Source organism: Triticum dicoccoides, chromosome 6B, assembly GCF_002162155.2.
Source record: "Triticum dicoccoides isolate Atlit2015 ecotype Zavitan chromosome 6B, WEW_v2.0, whole genome shotgun sequence".
NCBI lineage: Eukaryota > Viridiplantae > Streptophyta > Magnoliopsida > Poales > Poaceae > Triticum > Triticum dicoccoides.
Genome location: NC_041391.1, coordinates 152190576 through 152212699, shown reverse-complemented (window position 1 = coordinate 152212699; position 22124 = coordinate 152190576). Strand labels below are relative to the sequence as shown.

At 43.0% G+C, this 22124-nt stretch overlaps 2 protein-coding genes across 2 annotated transcripts; one reads left to right on the top strand and one right to left on the bottom strand.

The window, feature by feature from the left end:
* The first annotated feature begins 5896 nt into the window (after positions 1 to 5896).
* LOC119320503 lies at positions 5897 to 7915 on the top strand. The gene is made up of 2 exons (XM_037594572.1): positions 5897 to 6271; positions 7065 to 7915. The coding sequence occupies exons 1-2, from the start codon at positions 6025 to 6027 to the stop codon at positions 7553 to 7555; spliced, it is 738 nt and encodes a 245-aa protein (XP_037450469.1). The 5' UTR covers positions 5897 to 6024; the 3' UTR covers positions 7556 to 7915.
* Positions 7916 to 8027: 112 nt separating this feature from the next.
* LOC119320938 lies at positions 8028 to 11256 on the bottom strand. Its single transcript, XM_037594837.1, has 3 exons — positions 11248 to 11256; positions 8694 to 9218; positions 8028 to 8497 (listed from the first exon to the last, which is right to left on the bottom strand). The coding sequence occupies exons 1-3, from the start codon at positions 11254 to 11256 to the stop codon at positions 8273 to 8275; spliced, it is 759 nt and encodes a 252-aa protein (XP_037450734.1). The 3' UTR covers positions 8028 to 8272.
* Positions 11257 to 22124: the final 10868 nt, after the last annotated feature.

Genomic DNA, 22124 nt, shown 5'->3' with positions numbered 1-22124 from the left:
TGGTTGGCCGGGACGGGGATGCGGACGCAGAAGCCGGACGGGGCCAGCGGCGCGACGACCATGGGCGAGGGGCGACGGCGCGTGAGCGCGTGCACGTATGTGCGCACCGGGACAAGGGAGAGGAGGAGAGGGGGGCCTCACGGGGGATCATAGGGAACGGGGCAGTGGGGCTTGGGGAGGAGGACGGAGACGACGACGTTGACGGGGAGGCAGTCCGGCGTAGGCGAGCGGCGAAGAGCGGGGCGTCGGGGGCGTCGGCTGCCCCGACCGGATCCACACGGGGCGGAGGGTTGAGGAGGCGGGCGCCGGCGATGGCGGGTTGAGGACGAGGCAGCGAGGTCCAGGGCGACGGTGTCGGAGCGATGGGGTCGGAGCCGGGCCGCGTCGGGCAGCGGCGGAATCGGGCGTGCGCCCCCCGATCCAAATCGAGGGGGAGAGGGAAGAGATGAGGGGGGTCGTGTTGGGCAGTGGGGTGTCGGTGGTTAGGGTTTGGGCCGCCTCAGGGGATAAGGGAGTGGGGATGGGCCGGCCGGGCAGTGGGCTGGTCGGTTGGGGCCGTTTGGCCCAGTTGGCCAGGGAGGTCCTTTTTATTTGTTTTGTTTTATTTCCACTTTTTCTTTTCTGTTTTATTTTAGTTACACTTTATTTTCAGTTTAGTAAAATATGACAATAACTCCGAAAATAGTGTTTCAAAATAACCCACTAACCTAAAAGTTTTTACCTCAAAATAAAATAGTTTATCATTTTATGAAATATCAAAGGCACATATTCAATCGGTTCAACTACCGTTTTAGTCATTTTAGAGTATTAAAACATTTTATAAAAGTGGGGTTTCTTCACCACAATTAACTTTGTATTACTTGGCACAACCCGAACATTTTAGTTTTAAGTTTGAAAACTTTTGTTGTTTGCCTTTAATTCAATTTTGAATTTGAATCAGTTTTTTTGAACTAACCCGAGATTAACTACAGTGACAGAGGTGACGTGGCATCATTAGTAGGGAATTACTATAGTCTAATTATCCGGGCGTCACAGTCAACCCAACCAAGGTTAACCCGGACAGGTCAACCCGACCAAAGTCAACCCGGACAGGTCAACCTAGCAAAAAGTCAACCCGGCCAGGGTCAACCCAGCCAGATTCCAGCCAGCCAAGTTCAACCCAGCCAGATTCAGCCAGCCAGGGGGCACTCCCCTGGTAATGTTTTGAAGCATCCTTTCGTCGTCTTGGGCATACCCGGGGGTCATCCCCCCGACACAATAATTTTGAAAATATACGGCTAATTTGTTAACTTTGTGTGACTCGGGCGCCTACGATCTGTAAATCGATAATAACTAATTGGAACAAATACAACTTATGTGTACTAGTTATAAAGGTAGATAATGAACATATATACGCTCTCCACTATTTTATGGCCAATTTAGGAACACACCGAATGGAATAGGAAGAGGGATTGCGAGGAAATATGCTTCACCGCGATGGAGAGCAGGAACTAACCGATTTTTGTGCAAACCCGGCAAGACCACAGGAGAGGCGAGGGTTACAAGATCGATATTCTCGAGGACGGCTGGCGAGCAAATGAAGACGACGAGGCACGGGCAGCCGCGTGTTGGGAACGGCAGTGGAGGTAGGGTGACACCGAAGAGCGGGCACATGGCTGGGTTGAGCATGCCGGCGCTAGAGAGGGTTCTGGTGTGGATCTGGGGGAGGGGGAGCTGGCGATGGAGATTGGGTGGACTATTGAGTGAAACGGGGGCGGGCGGTGGGGATGTTGGCAACTTCGGTGAAAAAAAATGAAGAAAGATCCCTGGTCGCCGCGCGGAAAGGCCAATGCAAACGTTTGCCTGTAAGCGCCCGTGTGCACAAACAACATAATTTCGTTTGAAATGAAGACGTGCTAATTTTCAAATGAAGACGTGGGTTCATTGTTTCGCCTCAAATTATTTTCCACTTTAAGCAATCACCATTATACCACAGGTTTGATTTTCTGGCCCATTTCAGGTCTCATTTGCTATATTTAAGGCACTTTTTGCACCAACAAAACCCTCGAGTATCTCAGGTATTTCAATTCTATGAGAGCTAGGTGTAATAGGTGAACCATGAATTTCATGAGTTTCAACATTCTCATTTTCTTTAGCTTTATCAAGTTGTTCATCAAGAAATTCACCTAGTGGCACAGTATCGTCAAGCAGAGCACTAGCATCATTTATAGCAGAAGTAGCATCATCAGTTACTTGCGACATATCAGAATTAATAGCAGGTGGTGGTGTCACAAGCTTACTCAAAACAGAAGGTGAATCAAGTGCAGAGCTAGATAACAGTTCCTTACCTCCCCTCATTCTAGAGGGAACGATATTGGTTCTATCATCCTTCAGATTCTTCATATTGATAAACAGATATAAATCCCAAGTGACCCAGCAAATGGAGCTAAGCTCCCCGACAACGGCGCCAGAAAAAGGTCTTGATAACCCATAAGTATAGGGGATCACAATAGTTTTCGAGGGTAGAGTATTCAACCCAAATTTATTGATTCGATACAAGGGGAGCCAAAGAATATTTGCAAGTATTAGCAGTTGAGTTGTCAATTCAACCACACCTGGAATATCTGTAGCAGAGTGATCAATATCACATTAGTATGATAGCTTAATAGCGGTAGTAGAATTAGCAACAGTAACAGTAATAGTTTATAGTGATTGTAACAGCAGCAACAACAATAGTAACTTAGCAAGATCAGTATGCGAAATCCATAGGTATTGGATCAGTGATGGATAATTATGTTGGATGACATTCATCATGTGACAGTCACAACCTAGAGCGACACAGAACTAACTCCAATTTATCAATGTAATGTAGGCATGTATTCTGTATATAGTCATACGTGCTTGTAATAAGAACTTGCATGACATCTTTTGTCCTACCCTCTCGTGGCAGCTGAGTCCATAAGGAAACTAAGGGATATTAAGGCCTCTTTTTAATAGAGAACCGGAACAAAGCATTAACACATAGTAAATACATGAACTCCTCAAATTTCGGTAATCACTGAAAAGAATCCCAATTATTATCACCTTAGGGTATGCGAATCATAACACATAATATGTGCGTATAACTTGCAAGATAGGATCAAGAACACAAATATATTCATGAAAATATAAAGGGTTCAGATATGAAATCATGACACTCGGACCCTAGTGACAAGCATTAAGTATAGCAAAGTCATAGAAACATCAATCTCAGAACATAGTGGATACTAGAGATCAAGCCCTAGCAAAACTAACCTGATTACATGATAAATCTCATCCAACCCATCACCGTCCAGCAAGCCCACGGAGAAATTACTCACACCCGATGGTGAGCATCATGAACTTGGTGATGAAGAAGGGTTGGTGATGATGATGGCGACGAATCCCCCCCTCTTCGGAGCCCCGAACGGACTCTAGATCTAGCCTCCCGATGAAGAACAGGAGGTGGCGGCGGCTCCATATAGTAAAACGCGATGAAACTTCTTCTCTTATTTTTTTCTTCAAAATTGGAATTTATAGGCTTGAGGTTAGGATCAGCGGAGCTACGCGGGCCCCACAAGGCACCAGGGCGCGCCTAGGGGGGTGGCCGCACCCTGGTGGCTTGTGGGCCACTGGCGGTTCCCTTCCTGTGGGTCTTCGCTCCAGTATTTTTTATTTATTCCATAAAAAACTCCAAAAAGTTTCATCGAATTCCGAGAACTTTTATTTCTGCACAAAAACAACATCATGATAGTTCTGTTGAAAACCGCGTCTGTCCGGGTTAGTTTCATTCAAATCATGCAAATTAGAGTCCAAAACAAGAGCAAAAGTGTTTGGAAAAGTATATACGACGGAGACATATCAGGGCTTTGATTCTTGGAGAGATCGAGGCGAGCGAACGAAAAAGAAGGGCAGCGCGCGTGGCTTTGGTGAAGTGGCAACAACGCGGCGGGGTGATAGGTTAGTTCGAGTTAGGCGTCGACGATAAGGACCTGCGGCGGCGGCAAGGACCTACGACAAGGAAGGCGCGACAGCGGCAAGGACCTGCAATGCCACAAGGGAGGAAGTTAGGTCTAGGATTGGAACCTATCTGATACCATGTAGTTTGGCAACGTAACTCACAATGTATTGATCGGGTGCATAGGCACGTATATATGATGTACAAGGGTAGCCACGTCCTCAACTATACATGGAATATGAGGTGGGCTTGACGCACAAGTAATATATGCAATTAGATATTCAACAAGGAGGATGAGCGTAGTTGTTGTTGGGGGCCTCGACGAGGAATGGGGTTAATTTATACTCCCTCCGTTCGGAATTACTTGTCGTAGAAATGGATGTATCTAGATGTATTTTAGTTCTAGATACATCCATTTTCGAGACAAGTAATTCCGAATGGAGGGAGTAGGAGCGTAAGGCGATGAAGCGGTGGTGACATGAGTCTTCTGGAAAGAGAGAGACATCTAAGGAAAAATCTTGAGATGTGGGATAGAGATAAGAATGTTCATTTCTCGAATCATCGACCAACGATCCAGTCAACGACACGTGCAGACCACCCACCAAAAATCGCTAAACGTACCGATCCTACGTACCCCTCCACATCCCCCAAATTGCACATGTTGACCATAGATTAACCCAACAGGTGTTAAGAAAACTCCAAAAAACCACAAAAAGAAACCTAACGAAAAATGAGAATCAACATTCAAAACTCACCAGAAGAGATGAGAGTAACATTTTGAAGGGGAGCGAGTATGTATGGCTTATTGCGGGACCAAACAAGGTCTCGCTTGAAGCGTGTGCGACAATGGGCCGGCCCAGTAACCACATGCTAAGTCCCACTGATTTAATGCGTGCTTTTCCTTTTTACCTTTGTTTATATTTTGAAAAATACTATTCCCTCTGTTCCATAATTCTTGTCATCTTTTTCTTCAAATTTGAACTAAAATCACGACTAGAATTATGAAATGGAGGGAGTAATACATATATCATGAAAAACTAAAGTAGTTATTTTTTTTAAGTGTGCACATTTCAAAAATTGCAAATACAATGTCAAAAAATGTTCGCTCAACTTAAAAGAATGTTCATACGTTTCAAAATGTACGTGGCAATTCTAAAAAGAAAATGGTATACAGAGTAAAAAAACCGTGTAATTAAATATATATTCCGTAACATTAAAAAAATGCATGTTACATGTGGAAAAATCTTCATGCATTTCCAGCAAACATTTTGAAAAATCCAATGTATAAAAATGTTCACATAGTTTAAAAATTGTTCTGTACCATACACAAAATTATTTCAATGTTTTTTTAGAAAATTATTACTTATTAGAAAAATGTTGAAAACAAGTATTCAATTTTTTAATCATGTATTGTATTTTTTAGATATACAAAAAATGTATAATATGTATTAAAAAAGTAGATGTCAAAACATATATTTGAACTCCTAAAGAACAATATTTAAACAATGTTAATCATGTATTTTAAAATTATTAAATGTACATAAAACTTCCTGGTGTGTACGAAAAAACTTTCAAATATTTTAAAAAAAATATATATATACATATATATATTTATTTGTTTAGAAAAAGTAAGTAAATGAAAGAAAAAAATAAGGAAAAAACAGAAGAAAACTGGTGAAACCAAAGAAAAAGGAAAATAAAAGACCGAAGTCAGTGGAATAAAAATGAAAAGTGAAGAAAACCGTTGAAAAATCGTGAAACAGACAAAGAAAAACGAAATAGAAAAGAAACAAACAAAACTATAGAAAAACTGTGGACTACAGTGCTCCTGACGCCCTCGTGAATTCCTCACAGAATGCGACATCCGCGGTCCAAGTGGCCAATTTCTTGGGCTTGGTCCTCGCGGCCCCTTCCCAAGAAATGTGCCCATTATCCTTACACCGGCCTTGCTCCAGACGCTTCCTATGTTGTCGAACTCCGAAACCCTAACCAGACTCGTCTTATAGAAAGAGAACGCCGACACTGGTCGCCACCATCCAGATCCAGGTCCTTCCTCGTTATCTTTCACCATGCCTTCAGCAGCTTCCCGACTCGTGCGGATCGGCCGTGCCGCTCGCTCAGCTGCGGCGACCACATCTCGCTTCGCCCAATTCGTTGAAGCAGCGACCCTCTCCACGAAGGCGGTGGCGACCAAACCTCACGCTATCTTAGGTTCAGATCGTGCCGCCTCCGTAGATCTGCGTATGAACCAATCCACTGTCCATGCTCCTCCACGCGCCATGGCACCTGCCTCCCTGACACTCAGTCACCCAGAAGGTAAATCCAGTGCCCCCCTCTTCAGTCCTTGTTCGGTTGAGGTGGATTTGAAGGGGATTGAGGTGGATTTGGAGGGATTAAATCCCCTACAAGTTAAGAACCCTCTAAATCTCGTTCAATCCTCTCCAATCCCCTTAACCGAACAAGGCCATGTAGCTGCTAGAACAGGATCATGGCTTGGCACCCTTAGGCGTCATAGGAAGGAGAAAGTGGGGATGGGACTGCCCGTCTTTAGGTTTTTTTTCTTTCATTGTCCGTCAAGTCCGGAATATTTTACGTTTTTTAGCATGCGAGAATCCATTATTTTATTAAACATAACTGTGTTTGTGCAGTTGAACGCATTCTGATAAATTTGTTGCATACGGCGTATGTGGGTGAATAAGACTAACGCATGACGGGTGTTCTGCTAAGTTTTACTAGTGCACCAGGACTCTGTCTTAAATTACAATTGGACATTAGATCTTGCTTTGTACCAGTTGCATGGAAATATATGAAGATAAACTGGCTGATTCTTTTGGATGCTCGATATCCTTTTGCTGGTTGTCTGGCACCTTTTCTTCTGTTATGCTTGCTTGATCCTTTGTGTTCTAAGCTGTGGGCTGCAGCCTGAATGTTCCCTTTTATTCTTTCTGTAATCCCCAGCGATACTTAGGACTCTATCTTTCCTTACAAAGACTGCCTTTTTTATTTTGTACATGACATACCATTGGTGTTTTACCGACAGCTTTAATTTTACATCAGACCCTGTGAATTTAATTGCAATATGACAGAAGATTACATTTTTTGCTTATAGAACAAAGGCAGGAAGGTAAGGTGAAGTTTGTGGTAGAGGAGAAAGACCTTGAGTCAGAAGCAGCCCTTTGGGCCTTGTATGAGCGCTGGTGCAAAGATTTCAACCAAAAGCGTGATCATGATGAGATGGTTCACTGGTTCAACACATTCAAGGAGACTGTCCTGCTTGTCCACCGTCGGAACAATGCTAATCTGCCCTACAAATTGGGAATAAACAAATTCGCGGATGGGAAGCTAAGGAAGCTCTGTTGCTCTCGTGATCCTATTCTTAAAAAGATTGATGAGGAGTTTGGCGACAAACCAGGTGAATTTATTGTAGGTGATGGTGACAAACTTCTCAAGCGAGTCTTCGCTGATTATAAGGTGGTTCATGGCAGACTGTATGTTCATTTACCAAAGGGAGTTGATGTGGAAACCATCACCACCAATCCTGAATGGGTCGAGCTGGAAGCGACCACCAACCCTCCATACCGATACCCTACTTACATCTAGTGGTGCTATCATTACTGCTACTAAGCTGTGCTTCTGCCAACGGTTGCATACTAGGACTTGGATGTTGTCCTTCTTGCTAATAAAACATACTCCCTAAATGGATAAAAGAGATGTATCTAGACGTATTTTAGTTCTAGATACATCTCTTTTGATCCATTTTGATGACAAGTATTTTAGGACGGAGGGCGTATGCATAATAAGCTAACCATGAGCATATGAGGATTACGTTAATGCTTTTGTAAGATATTTTAAACTTTGACTAAGGTGTTGTAATAATTCCAGATTCATCGTTATGTGCTCATTAGTCAGGTTTTTTCCTCTCATACCTCATTGAGTACAGAGCTTGGGAAATTCTTTGAATTGCACAGTTGTAAATTGCACATATTTCTTAAATTTCTAGCCCATCTAACGTATAAACTGAAAGAAAGGAAATTGAAGCGCCTGCGGAAAGCAAAAGAATTGCTGTGATATGTTTAATAGATCTAGATTTTTATGTGCGTACAGAAAAGATGTTTTTGTTAAGATTAATTTACATAATAATTAAGGGATTAATCCCCGCTTGTAACGGCGGTTGCTTTCTGCAATCCCGTCGGTTCCGTTTGAACCGACGCCCCCTTGTAAACGCCTGCTCCAGTGCTATATATAGCACTTCATCTAATGCAAAGAGGATAGTTCAATCATTTTGTTCGATTGTCTCTCGTTGCTCTCGTTTACAATTCAACACGTTATCAGCACATAGTCTTCTCCACTGAGAAAGAAATAGTCCATCAGGCGACACAGAGCCCGGTGACCGCCCGCGCACGCTCCCGGTGGAGCGATTCCATCTGCGCGACGATTCCGCCTACAGCATCGCTCGCTCGCGAGTTCGTCGGTGTGGTGGTGCCCGCTACCGCGGCGGCCCTCAGGACCGGCGTTCCTGCAGCGCGCTGTGGCCATGAATTCCTGCAGGAAAAACAAGGCCACAAAGAACAGAAAATGAATGAAGAACATGGGAGATGGCATCCATTGATCAAAATATTGGAGGTTGAAACCGAATTCATTGTCTCCCATCACGCCAAGAGTGCAAATCGAGATCCACCAACGAACGGATTGGGGAGAAAAAGGAAAAGGTACACGCTGATTTCTTAAATCGATTTACCTTTTTCCCCTGTAAGGGACAGCCTTTGTCGTCGCTTGCCGGTAGCCAGCCCGACGTATGAACCGGAAAGCGCAGTTGTCTTCCGGACCACCCAGCCTGCAACAAGCCGTTGGATCGAACCTCCATGGCGAGGCGACGCCGTCTGGCGCGAACGCAGCGGCGTCCTTCGGCCTTGGCGCCCGCGAGGACGGCCCCCAACCGCGACGCGGCGCGGACTCGTCCGCCAGGCCGCTGCGCCCCAGGACACAGCCTCCGCGCCCCGCGCTCGTCCGCCCGGCCGCGCTGCGGCCCTGGCCACGGCCTCTCCGCCCTCCAACCCGCGCTGCGCCGCGCCCCGATCCCGGCCGCTGCGTCGAGCCCTGCGGCCCGGCCTCCGCCCGGCCACGCGCCCTCTTGCACGCGCCAAGGCCGCCCGGCCGTGCCCGTGGCCGCCGCCCTCCAACCGCCGGCGGCGTCGTGTAGGATGTGGGGATCGAGCGGGGTGGTGCGGGCTTCGGGTCTCCGACCCTTATCCGTAACCGTCGCCTACTCTCTCTCTTATGCGGTGTGGCGGCGGGTGGGCTGGCCAAAGGCCGTGGAGGCCCAGGCCCAGGCGCCTGGCGTGACCTCCGGCCGCCTTCTCTGGGCTGGATTTCATTGATTTTTTCTCTCTCTCTGTCTTATCAACAGTACTACTGTATTTTCTGTTGAGTTTAAAATTCCAGAAATATATCTATATTTATATTTGACATGTTCAATGTGTTTACCACATTCTCTAGAACATGTTTTTCGCGATTGAGATTAATTTTTCTCGCACAACAATATTGATTTGCAATTGAGAAATATAATTTTTCTCGCAAAACAATCTCATAGCGATTGAGATTAATTTTTTCTCGCAAAATATTAATTCACCCAACTGAATTATCTTGCAACTTGATACAGGATTATCTCATTTAATTTGAGATTTGTACAATTCAAGTTTTTCACTTGAACATCAAGTTTGCAACATCATTGCTATTCATTATAATAGTGGTGTATTTCTGTTGAGTACGATGTATTTTGGAATGTATGTATCTTCATGTTCGCTACATGTTGAGATTAATACGTCTATTTGCAATTGAGATTTTTTAATTTCTTGCAAATAAGAATGCAAAATTCAAAGTGATTTCTTCAAATTGATGTATTGGGATCACAAGGTAGTCATTTAGATCTACTGCCTCCGCAGATTGTCAATGACTACTGTTAAAGCCTATATTTTGTCATTTTGACATTATAATTGCTTTACAAAGTGCTCTCCTACACATTTTACTAAGTCATGGCATAAGGCATTACGAGTGTGTATCTACTGATTCCATCAGATTATACTCTCTAGTGCTGTGAGATCTACTCCATTTTGGAGATTATCTTCAAGATGTCATATTTAGCTATTTGAGATTCACACTAATGGTTTCAAGATAACTTCTTGAAATACCCATTGATTTTGCTAAGTTCATTACAACATCAACCATGATGGTCTTTAATTTATTGGTTGTAAATTAATTATCTCTGGTTTACCCATAGAGGTAACATATGGCTATAGAGTTTGAGGCATTCGCCCTCAATGGCCACCACTGCCCTATATGGGCCATGGACATCATGACCGCTCTTGTGTCTCGTGGGATAATATGTGCAATCCTGGATTCACCTCTGGTCAGGATGACACCGCTAATAGAAAAATGATGTCTTATAATCATAAGGCATTAGACCAGATCACAACATCTGGTTATTCTGTATTAGCAATTCCTGGGATACAATGAACCTCAAGGGCAAAGGTTTGAATTTTACTTCAACCTTCAATCCGACATCACTAGCTATGACGGGGCCCTATAGGCACGGAGAATGTGATGGTTGAATATGCTTCAACCGACATGTTTGGAGATTACGAATAGTCTTCCAATCTTCTGAGTGGTCAATATAATTAATGTCTATTTATGATGTTGTAACAACAACATAAGTATTGTTGTCATCATATATTGTATATCACAATATATTGTATCAGCACTTTGATACAAATTCATTTGTATGTATTCTATATATATCCGACAGTGATTTTCTTGAGAATCTTAATGTCTATATATAGATTTCTACGGGAGTCAATCCGATGAAAGATGATATGTGCCTTGTGGGCATATGCACCACAAACTCTATACTCGGGGAAGTCCAATGTTTGCACTCTCATTGAGAGAAAGGAGATATTTTAAAATCGCTAGATGCGATGAGGTATTTGTTGGCTCAACTCGAGTCATATTTACTATCCCTGTGGGTACTCGAGTAACGTCAGGATGCTTCATTGCTTCCCAAGTTTAACTCGTACCCTACTAAGCTATAGAGATATTCGTCAACATGGTTTCCATAGCGAAACTTCTGTTGACAAGAAAGAGAAATACATTCTCTTTACCATATGCAACAGATATGGCAAGCATATTTTCTATGTATCATCTGGATGGTACTACACATACTACAAAACCCTTAGGACATGTTGCGCCCAAGATAGTTTTTCAAAATGTCTTGTACATGAAAAACTAGGCATACTCACCTTGGTCATCGAGACATTGGGTTGAAACCGAAACTATCAGCAATTCCAATAGTTTATGATTATTATGATGCTAAATTCTAACATCATTTGGATTTTATGTGCACTACAAGTGACACAGGAAGCTAATTTTAAGGCTCGCACACCTTAAAGTCTACGCTGAACCACTCAGACTCCTTGAATGCATCAAGTTGAGGTAAGTGGCTCTTCCCATCCATTGACTAGACTATTCAGGTATTCCATGGTTCTAAAAGACATATCTACATGATGGTCTTAAATATGTGCTTTATTCACACGAAACCATTGGCTCATTATCCTGACATCGATTTCAAGCAAATCGAATGGATAACATTGCAGAATTCTCCTTGAGTGCCTTCTTTATGGCCCTTGGATTGAGTTTAGCAATTTTTCCTAAGGTCTAGACTCAAAATGGTTTGGTAGAATCCTATCCAAAGAGTTAAGCTCATTGCATTATCTTTACTTTGGAATTGCAACTTGCCAACTTTACGTTAGAGTCATGCAGTTTTACACGCTCATGACAGAACTGCATAATATTATTCCCCTCTATCTTTGATATGTGGATATCTACCAAGTATTTCCTATCTGCGGTAATTCGGTTGCATACCGATATCACCACCCGACATACATCATTGGCCCCTCAACATATAGTTGGGATCTATGTGAGGTATAACTGTATTACCGTCAATACCTCAAGCCCCTCACACGGGGAGTTATTCAAGGCCAGTATGCTGATTCAATGAGGAACATTTCCAGGCATTAGGGGGAGATTTCAAGTACCATAAAGAATGCCAGGAAATTAGTGGAATGTTCAACACATTTCTACCTCAAATCCACGTACTCAAAGATCTGAACCATGCGTTCAGAACATTTGCAACACATTGCAAATAACCTGCCAGATTCATTTGCTGACTATAAAGGTGTCACACAATCCTACAATCCTGCAAAATATGCCTGAAAGAGTGAAGGTACCAATAAGAATCACTCCACTCCCCGTTCGAAGCAATAGGGGGAGATGTATGGCAATAGTACATCAAGATTTAGCTTCTTGCAAGCAAGGATATCAAGGCCTGTGAATCAGTAAATGCAAGTCAACTTCACGTTGGCAGACACCTAATGGGTAGTATACACCCAGTGGACGAGAAACCTCCACCAACCCAGGTCATAGTGCACACAATGACCGGGACATCAGAATACCCGACTCAATCGCATTGGGAAATCGCGAGCAGTCACCATGGGTAATGATATTTCCATCAACTATATATTGTTATATAGATTCTGGAGAACCGTATAACCGAAAGTCTACAATTGTCGACATACATTTCTCAACTAGATTGCAAAAACATTTCAAATGATTCAGATCCAAAGACCATGGCCATGGCAAAGTGTGAACAACACTCGGACTGAACTCAAGCAAAGGGTATAATCTAGGTAGAAATGATCTTGCTCAATAATGGGAAGTTATTCATAAGCAATACCTACACCAGTTTTCTTCTGGAAACAGAATTGAGAACAACGAGGTGGTGAAACAAAGAGCAAGTATTGTAGCACAAGGGTTCACGCAGATACCCAACTATTCTCCAGAGGTGGAATCTCATTCCGATAACTTATATCATTGGCAGTTCAAAATAATCTATCTCTGCAGTTGATAGATGTAGTGATTATATATCCATGTTGATCACTAGATTCAGACATATATGATTGATTCCCGATGGAGTCTCAATTTTGAATCGAAATACAAAATGCAACATACATTGTGTAAAATCATTAAGTCACCATAAGACTTATTGTTGTCGGTACATATGGTACAACCGACGTAGTGAGGTCCTTATTCACAAGGATTACACCTACAATGATGATTATTCATGTGTTGTGTGTATGCAATGACGAGCATGTAATCATCTAAGTGACGGACTTTAAAATGAAGGATTTGGGTAAACCAAAATACCGCTCGTTACTACAACTTGAGCACCTTCATTCATGCATTATGTATACTATGTTGTCTATATCCAAAATATATTGGAGAAATTCATTGTGGACAAATCTTATCTATCCATAACTCTCATGGTAGTTCATTCTCTAGACGTAGAGAAAGATCTATTAGACCAAGAGATGATGGAAATGGGATATTGGGACTCAACGTTCCATAATGCCATTGGATCCACCAAACACAATTGGTTGGTACTCAAGAATATCTTTCGATATCTCCAAGGCATCAAACATTTTGTCCTGGTTTTTCAGTTTCATAGAAATGTGAACACCGATATCATTGGATACATCGATCAGATCCCCACTATGTCAGATCGTAGACAAGCTTAGTGTTCGTACTAGGTGTGGTAGCCCTCTCATGAAGAGTCTTCGAAACAGACATCATGGCTACATCCACCAACCATTATCTCAAAGATAATGTTGCTTGTGTTGCCCGGATGCAAACAGGTTACATAATAAGCAATATCACTACATACCTTGTAAGTCAAATCATGTGACTGATTTGTTCACCAAGTCTCTACCAACTTCTACATTCCGAAAATATGTTCATGGAATTGGTATATGACGGCTTTGGAATTTGCAAGAATCAGGGGGAGTATCTTCCTGAATTGTTCCTGTTAAAAGCATCATATTATACTCTTTTTTCCTTCATGAGTTTACTTTATAGGTTCTCATGAAGGTTTTTAATGAGGTAATATCAACACAAGACCATATGTCATATTTTCTGTTTTCCCCACCGGGGTTTTTAAGAAAGTATATACGACATATTTATTGTCCTTTAATTCTATGGGTTTTTCTCATATTGAGTTAAACAGACAATACGCATTATATGTTGCGGCATTTTCTCCTTATTTTTCTCACTGGGTTTGAAGGAGTTTTAGCAACATATCAAACACTTTTCTCCTCACATTTTTCCCACAGGGTTTTTGGAGGAGACTCTTTCAAGATGATGATGCTATCTGGACAAGCATGGATTAGGGGGAGTGTTAAGATTAATTTACATAATAATTAAGGGATTAATCCCCGCTTGTAACGGCGGTTGCTTTCTGCAATCCCGTCGGTTCCGTTCGAACCGACGCCCCCTTGTAAACGCCTGCTCCAGTGCTATATATAGCACTTCATCTAATGCAAAGAGGATAGTTCAATCATTTTGTTCGATTGTCTCTCATTGCTCTCGTTTACAATTCAACAGTTTTCTGTTTGAAATGGTAGGATTTCTGCATTTATTAAGAAGAAAAGAGTTGATCAGGAAAACCGAGCGAAAATCAGATTTCTGCATTAATTAAGAAGAAAAGAGTTGATCGAGAAAACCGAGCGAAAATCAGATTAGGGCAAAAATCATCACAACTATTGAGCGGCACACACAATATGCAGAGGTCTTGTTGAGACAATATGCAGACGTCATCGTTGTCACACACAAACAAGATACCACTTCAAGACGTTGTCACTCTAGTGACGTCATCGTCGTACAGAAGCGATCCTCTGAGATACCACTTGAAAGATGTCTTACCGAGACAATATGCAGGCGTCACTGTTATCACTTCTCTCCGAAAGGCGTCATTGTCATACCTGAAGCCTGAGCAAACGACTCCGATTTCGGCATAGACGATCGTCTGATTCAACTCCCACTGACATAAACGATCGTCGACTTAACTCACACTGTAGAGGCCATGTGGACTTGTATGTAGATCCGTGCATAAACTTCGCCACCCCTCTGCCGCCGCTGTTAGAGTTGACCAATCTGGCTTAGTTTAAAAAACCAAACCGTAAAGGTTGTCGATTCAGGCTTCTACCGGTCGGACCGCCGTTTCACCAGTTCGATTGTCGGTTTTTTAATCAATAAAATAACATATGTTGAGTAATATATGTGCTAATATAATGTGAAACAATGGTCAAATAAAATTATTTTCATGTAGTGGACAACAAAGTAGCACAGCCGCGTACTGCTCACAGGACCTGGGATCGAATTCCACTTCTCCCAATTTTTATTAAAATATTTTCCTGGTTTTTCCCGGTTCAATGGCTTGTTTTTTTAACCGGTTTTCTATTTTCCTGGTTTTTCCCCGTTCAATGGCTTGTTTTTTTCACCGTTTTTCTAGAAAACCGACCGGTTTGACACGTTTTCTTTGATCTGATTGCAGAACGGTCTTATTAGCTTTAAAAACCGCCGAGGCCGCCGGTTCCGGTTTTGTCCGGTTGGACCGCCGGTTCGGTCCGGTTTCTTAAACTAGGCAATGTGGTCGAGCTCTCGCGGTTGCCATGGCGGGCTGCGGCAGCTCTAAGCGCTTCCTCCCCTCCTCTGGTCTCCGGCAGCTCACGGTCGCCGACGGCGAGGATGAGATCGGCAAGCCCCACAAACTCCGCCTCTACTCCATTGCCAGCCGCGACTTCGGCGACGCCAAGATGGTACGTCCGCCATTAGCTTCATCGATCCATAAATCGCTCTCTGAACTAATTTATTTGCTTGTGAAACCGATCTGGCTGAAGGTCTGGCCGTGCGTCACGCGCCTGGTCTACACCAACGACGTTGGGAGGTCAATTTGATTTTCCAAGTTAGACAAACTTTGCTCCAGAGCAATCCAGCTTTTTAATCTCTGCAACCGATTGTTACACTGCTGTTTAGGAGGTGTTTGTTTCGTTCAGTGGTAACGTAAATGTAAATGGTAGCGTAAACGTAAACGGGAACTGATTACAGACTGTAACAGCACCGGACTAGACAAACTCCATTTTGTTTTGTTCTACAGTGTAAAGAAAACAAGTACCTAAACAGTGTTTGGTTTGACACAGTAACAGGCACCTTTCCATGCATAGAACACAACATGGCCTGTTTTTATATTATAGGATAAATAGAAAGGCCAAGTTCACAATCTTGTAAAGAAGCTTTTCCATTGATCTTCATCTCCTACGCCACACCACTGATCCCATTTTCTAATGAACCTTGATTATTTTCTCATCTGCTAATAAGCAATAGTTAAAATGAGGATAAAGAAACACACAAGCAACAACCAATAATAAAAAAAATTTAATAGCAACTATAACATGATTGTTCTTTCTCATCAACACTTTGACGAAGGAAAAGGTGGGAATCTGCTCTATGCGTTTCAACACTTTTTTTTTGAAAAACCCCACCCATATATTAATTAATTGACACAAATGTTCGTACAATCATTCGTTACAGCTCTTGCCACGCAGGGCGGAACACTATTAATAAGAGTACCATCATACCTATTTATAAAATTAAATTTTGTAATCTCATGCGTCATCATATCCGCCTTCCTGTTAATCTTGGTGATTTTTAAAGTACTCATCATCTTGGAGACACTCAACGCTTCCTTCTTCAAATCAACAAGGTTTGACCTGTCCAGGTTATCATTTGCAAAAATCGAGGCCACAAAAAAACAACCGGTTTCTAAAATAATGGGCTTGTGAGGAGTGATACCAATGTAAAGGCCTGAGATGGCTGCTCGAAGTTCCGCTTTCTTAGCACAAAAACATGAACCAATATAATCCCAAGAAGAAATAAGAACTTCTCCAGAATGATTTCTAACAATCACCCCAACGCTCGCTGCACTAACGGCCTCCACAAAACTTGCATCAACATTAATCTTAAGGAATTCCGGAGTGGGAGGCAGCCATGGAACACAAATCCTGTCCACATTACTAATGGGTTGTAAACCATCAATCACATCCTTACCTTTGTTACTTACCTCTACCTTCGTTTTTGCATGACAAGATGAGAATGAAGCCTAATAATTTTGAATAAAACTACTGAGGCCGAGATAGATTCCTTTCCTTTACCAAAAATCAAGTCATTTCTCACATGCCAAGCTCTCCAGAACATGAAAATTGTTTGCTCACGCATAGGCGAACTTAACTGATCCAATAAAATAAGCAACCATCAGAATCATGATTATTCTGATCCGAATCATGTCTGGTCAATGTGCATACAAGCATGACCATCAGTCATAAAGCGCGTCCAGTTCTTAATTGCACCTAGTCAAGAGTCAAGACAAGCTTAACTTTCAGCAAAGTTAGTGCATATTTCCATGCTGTCTACCGAACAAATTACATCAGCTTAACATGCAATTGGTCATGCAAAGGTACAATGGGTCCAAATAGACTTGCACATCAGAAGCCTAATTAAGTCATATACAACTGACAACATAAATACGCGTGCAAGTTCGCATCAGAAACATGAAAAACATAGTTTTGTAGAGGTTCTATTGATCCAAGTAAAATTGCATATTAGAAAACTACAGGTACAGTCAACCCGTATCTAATTGATATGCATGTGGATATCACCGTCGATCTACTGGTCATGCAAAGTTCCAAGTATCAGGATATGCTTTCACATTAAAAAGCTAAAGAAGACGGTCCAATTGACAACAGGAACATGCATTGACCAAGACACCTTCCTTCCTTTTTGTGATCAGCCAACCTAATTCATCTATTTGCCTAGTTACCTAACTAGACAGATCAAGAACACATCACAAAAATACAAAGGACAGACCACCAATTATACTCCACTAGTCATCCACTAATAAAAGCAATCGGCGCATATAGACGAACAAATCGCATACTAGAGATTAATAACATTCTGGTTTGAATAGTCTCAAGTCAGTGGGCTTCCGGTTCTAGTCGCGCACTCAATACATGATAGATGATGGGAAATTGGCTACACAGACAAGCAACTTTTTGATGGTGATGGGTGAAGCTACGGAATGGAAAAAACACAACCCGCTGATGGTGATGGGTGAAGCTATGGGATGGAAATATATGCTAGACATCAACCTATAACAGATCATTAATACTCCCTCCGTTCCTAAATATTTGTCTTTCTAGTGATTTCAAATGGACTACCAATATAGACATATTTTAGAGTGTAGATTCACTCATTTGCTCCGTATGTAGTCACTTGTTGAAATCTCTAAAAAGACAAATATTTAGGAACGGAGGGAGTAGATCAAGAACAGATCAAGAACACATATTTTTTTAGTTGAAGATCAAGAACAGATGATTAGTAACCCTAACCTTGAGATCTACAGTAGGAGGTTGATGGAGGAGGAAGAGATCGATCCGGAGATGGGCAGATGGGCCTTGCTGCTCCTTGTAGGCGGCTTCAATGGTCCATCCTCATCGGTGTCGGAGGCGGCTGGCGAGGTCGTTTCCGGCGATTGACATGGCGAGGTCGATCCCGACGGCTGGACCAGGAGGAAAGGACCCAAGGGGGTCGAGGGGAGGTGGCGGTGCAGTGGTGCGGGACTCAAGGGAGGTGGCGGCGCGGCGGCGCGTGACTCGAGGGGAGGAGTGAGTTGCGGGGGAGGAGCGGAGTCGGGAGTGGTCAGGAAACTTTTACCGGTGGGGGGGTGGGGGGTATCGATCGATAGCTGGCCTGAAACTGATTATAGAGGTGTGTAACCAAACGCAGGTAAGAGCATCTGCAGCCGTTGGCCCCTCAGAAGGCGCTAAAAATCGCTCCCTGGGCACCGGCGAAAACCGCGTGCTGGGGGCGTGATGCCCCCCAGTCGCGGTGCCCAGGCATTTTTTTTGAAAACTACAAACTAGGCGCAAATTCAACCAAACTTCACAAACTAGGTGCAAATTTAACCAAACTTCGGCGAGTTCATACATATTTAAAATATTTTACTAAAAAAAGAAAAAGAAATGCTGCTAGGCCCGCAGTCGCCCTCGCTGCCTGCTGCCGTTGAAGCTCTACATGCCGAGGAGCTTGTAGAACTGCGCCGCCACCGTCGTCGTTGTTGTCGTCGCCTCCTCCGCGGCTGCCGTCCCTGCTGCACCCCTTCCCAGGTTGGCACGGTGGGTTGGACGGTTCGGGGACGTCCTCGTCCTTGTCGCTGTCGAGGATCACCACGTCGTGCTCGTCCTCGCGCCCACGCTTGCGGGCGGCCATCTCCTCCAGGGACCGGCGCTGCCGGATGATGTCTACTACACAACCTTCTTCTTGTAGACGTTGTTGGGACTTCAAGTGCAGAGGTTTGTAGGACAGTAGCAAATTTCCAAGTGGATGACCTAAGGTTTATCAATCCGTGGGGGGCGTAGGATGAAGATTGTCTCTCTCAAACAACCCTGCAACCAAATAGCAAAGAGTCTCTTGTGTCCCCAACACACCCAATACAATGGTAGATTGTATAGGTGCACTAGTTCGGCAAAGAGATGGTGATACAAGTGCAATATGGATGGTAGATATAGGTTTTTGTAATCTGAAAATATAAAAACAGCAAGGTAACTAATGATAAAAGTGAGCGTAAACGGTATTGCAATGGTAGGAAACAAGGCGTAAGGTTCATACTTTCACTAGTGCAAGTTCTCGCAACAATAATAACATACTTGGATCATATAACTATCCCTCAACATGCAACAAAGAGTCACTCCAAAGACACTAATAGCGGAGAACAAACGAAGAGATTATGGTAGGGTACTAAACCACCTCAAAGTTATCCTTTCTGTTCTATCTATTCAAGAGTCCGTAGTAAAATAACATGAAGCTATTCTTTCCGTTCAATCTATCATAGAGTTCATACTAGAATAACACCTTAAGACACAAATCAACCAAAACCCTAATGTCACCTAGATACTCCATTGTCACCTCAAGTATCCGTGGGCATGATTATACGATATGCATCACACAATCTCAGATTCATCTTTTCAACCAACACAAAGTACTTCAAAGAGTGCCCCAAAGTTTCTACCGGAGAGTCAAGACGAAAACGTGTGCCAACCCCTATGCATAGGTTCATGGGTGGAACCCGCAAGTTGATCACCAAAACATACATCTAGTGGATCACGTGATATACCATTGTCATCACAGATAAGCACGACAAGACATACATCAAGTGTTCGCAAATCCTTAAAGACTCAATCTGATAAGATAACTTCAAAGGGAAAACTCAATCCATTACAAGAGAGTAGAGGGGGAGAAACATCATAAGATCCAACTATAATAGCAAAGCTCGCGATACATCAAGATCGTGCCATAGAGAGAACACGAGAGAGAGAGAGAGATCAAACACATAGCTACTGGTACATACCCTCAGCCCCGAGGGTGAACTACTCCCTCCTCATCATGGATAGTGCCGGGATGATGAAGATGGCCACCGGTGATGGGTTTCCCCTCCGGCAGGGTGCCGGAACGGGCTCCCGAGAGGGTTTTGGTGGCTACAGAGGCTTGGCGATGGCGGAACTCCCAATCTATCTTCGTTTTCGATGGTTTTAGGGTATGTGGACTTATATAGGCGAAAGAAGTCGGTCGGGGGAGCCTCGAGGGGCCCACGAGAGTGGAGGGCGCGCCCGGGGGGGTGGGTGGGCGCGCCCCCTATCTCGTGGCTTCCTCGATGCTCCCCTGGCTTGCACTCCAAGTTTCTTGGGTCACGCTCATTCCAAAAATCATGTTGCCGAAGGTTTCATTCTGTTTGGACTCCGTTTGATATTCCTTTTCTTTGAAATACTGAAACATGCAATAAAACAGCAATATGGGCTGGGCCTCCGGTCAGTAGGTTAGTCCCAAAAGTAATATAAAAGTGTATAATAAAGCCCATAATCATTCAAAACAGATAATAAAATAGCATGAATGCTTCATAAATTATAGATACGTTGGAGACGTATCAGCATCCCCAAGCTTAATTCCTGCTCGTCCTCGAGTAGGTAAATGATAAAAGAAAGAATTTATGAAGTGTGAATGCTAGAAGGTGCACAAGTATGATCAATGATAATTTCAATCACCTTTTCTAGCATGATTATATGTCATAACAGTAGTTCATCTCATAAAACTTCTCACGATCAAGTAACAAGCTATTCACATGTTAAAGCATAGATCATAAACTTTCTTGAAAACTAGCAAACTTCATTCTTAGTCATCAAAAAATTGCAATTCATCTTACTTTCAGGAAGGGTCTATGTCAGAGCTTTGATTTAGCAAACTCCACATACTCAACTATCATATAGTCTTCCACAATTGCTAACACTCACGCAATACTTATGGTTATGGAGTTTTAGTCGGACACTGAGAAAGATAGGGGCTTATAGTGTTGCCTCCAAACGTATTCACCTTTGGGTGATGTCAACAATAATAGTTCATGCTAACTTACATCCAATTGGATATATATATTAGGATCACCCCAACACAAAGTGCTTGCCAAAGGATAAAATGAAAAAGGGAAAGGTGAAGATCACCTTGACTCTTTCATAAAGTAAAAGACATAAAGTAAAAGATAGGCCCTTCGCAGAGGGAAGTAGGGATTTGCAGAGGTGCCAGAGCTCAATTTTGAAATAGAGATAAATAATTTTGAGAGGTATGATCTCATTGTCAACATAACCACCAAGAGTTCCCAATATCTTCCATACTACATACATTATAGGCGGTTCCCAAATAGAATGGTAAAAGTTTTTACTCCCCCTCCACCAACAATCATCAATCCATGGCTTGCCCGAAACAACGGGTGCCTCCAACTAACATCAAACCTGGGGGAGTTTTGTTTGCAATTATTTTGATTTGCTTTGATCTTTTTGGATCATGGGACTGGGCATCCCGGTTACCGACCCTTTCTCGTGAGTGAGGAGCGGAGTCCACTCCTCTTGAGAATAACTCATCTAGCATGGAAGATACTGACAGCTCCCAGTCGCTACATGAGCGATTCGGGCATACAAAACAAATTATCATTTGAAGGTTTAGAGTTTGGCACATGCAAATTTACTTGGAACGGCAGGTAAATACCGTGTATAGGTAGGTATGGTGGACACTCATGGCAAAAACTGGGTTTAAGGATATTTGGAAGCACAAGTAGTATCTCTACTTGATGCAAGGAATTTGGCTAGCATGAGGGGGAAAGACAAGCTCAACATGTTTGAATGATCCA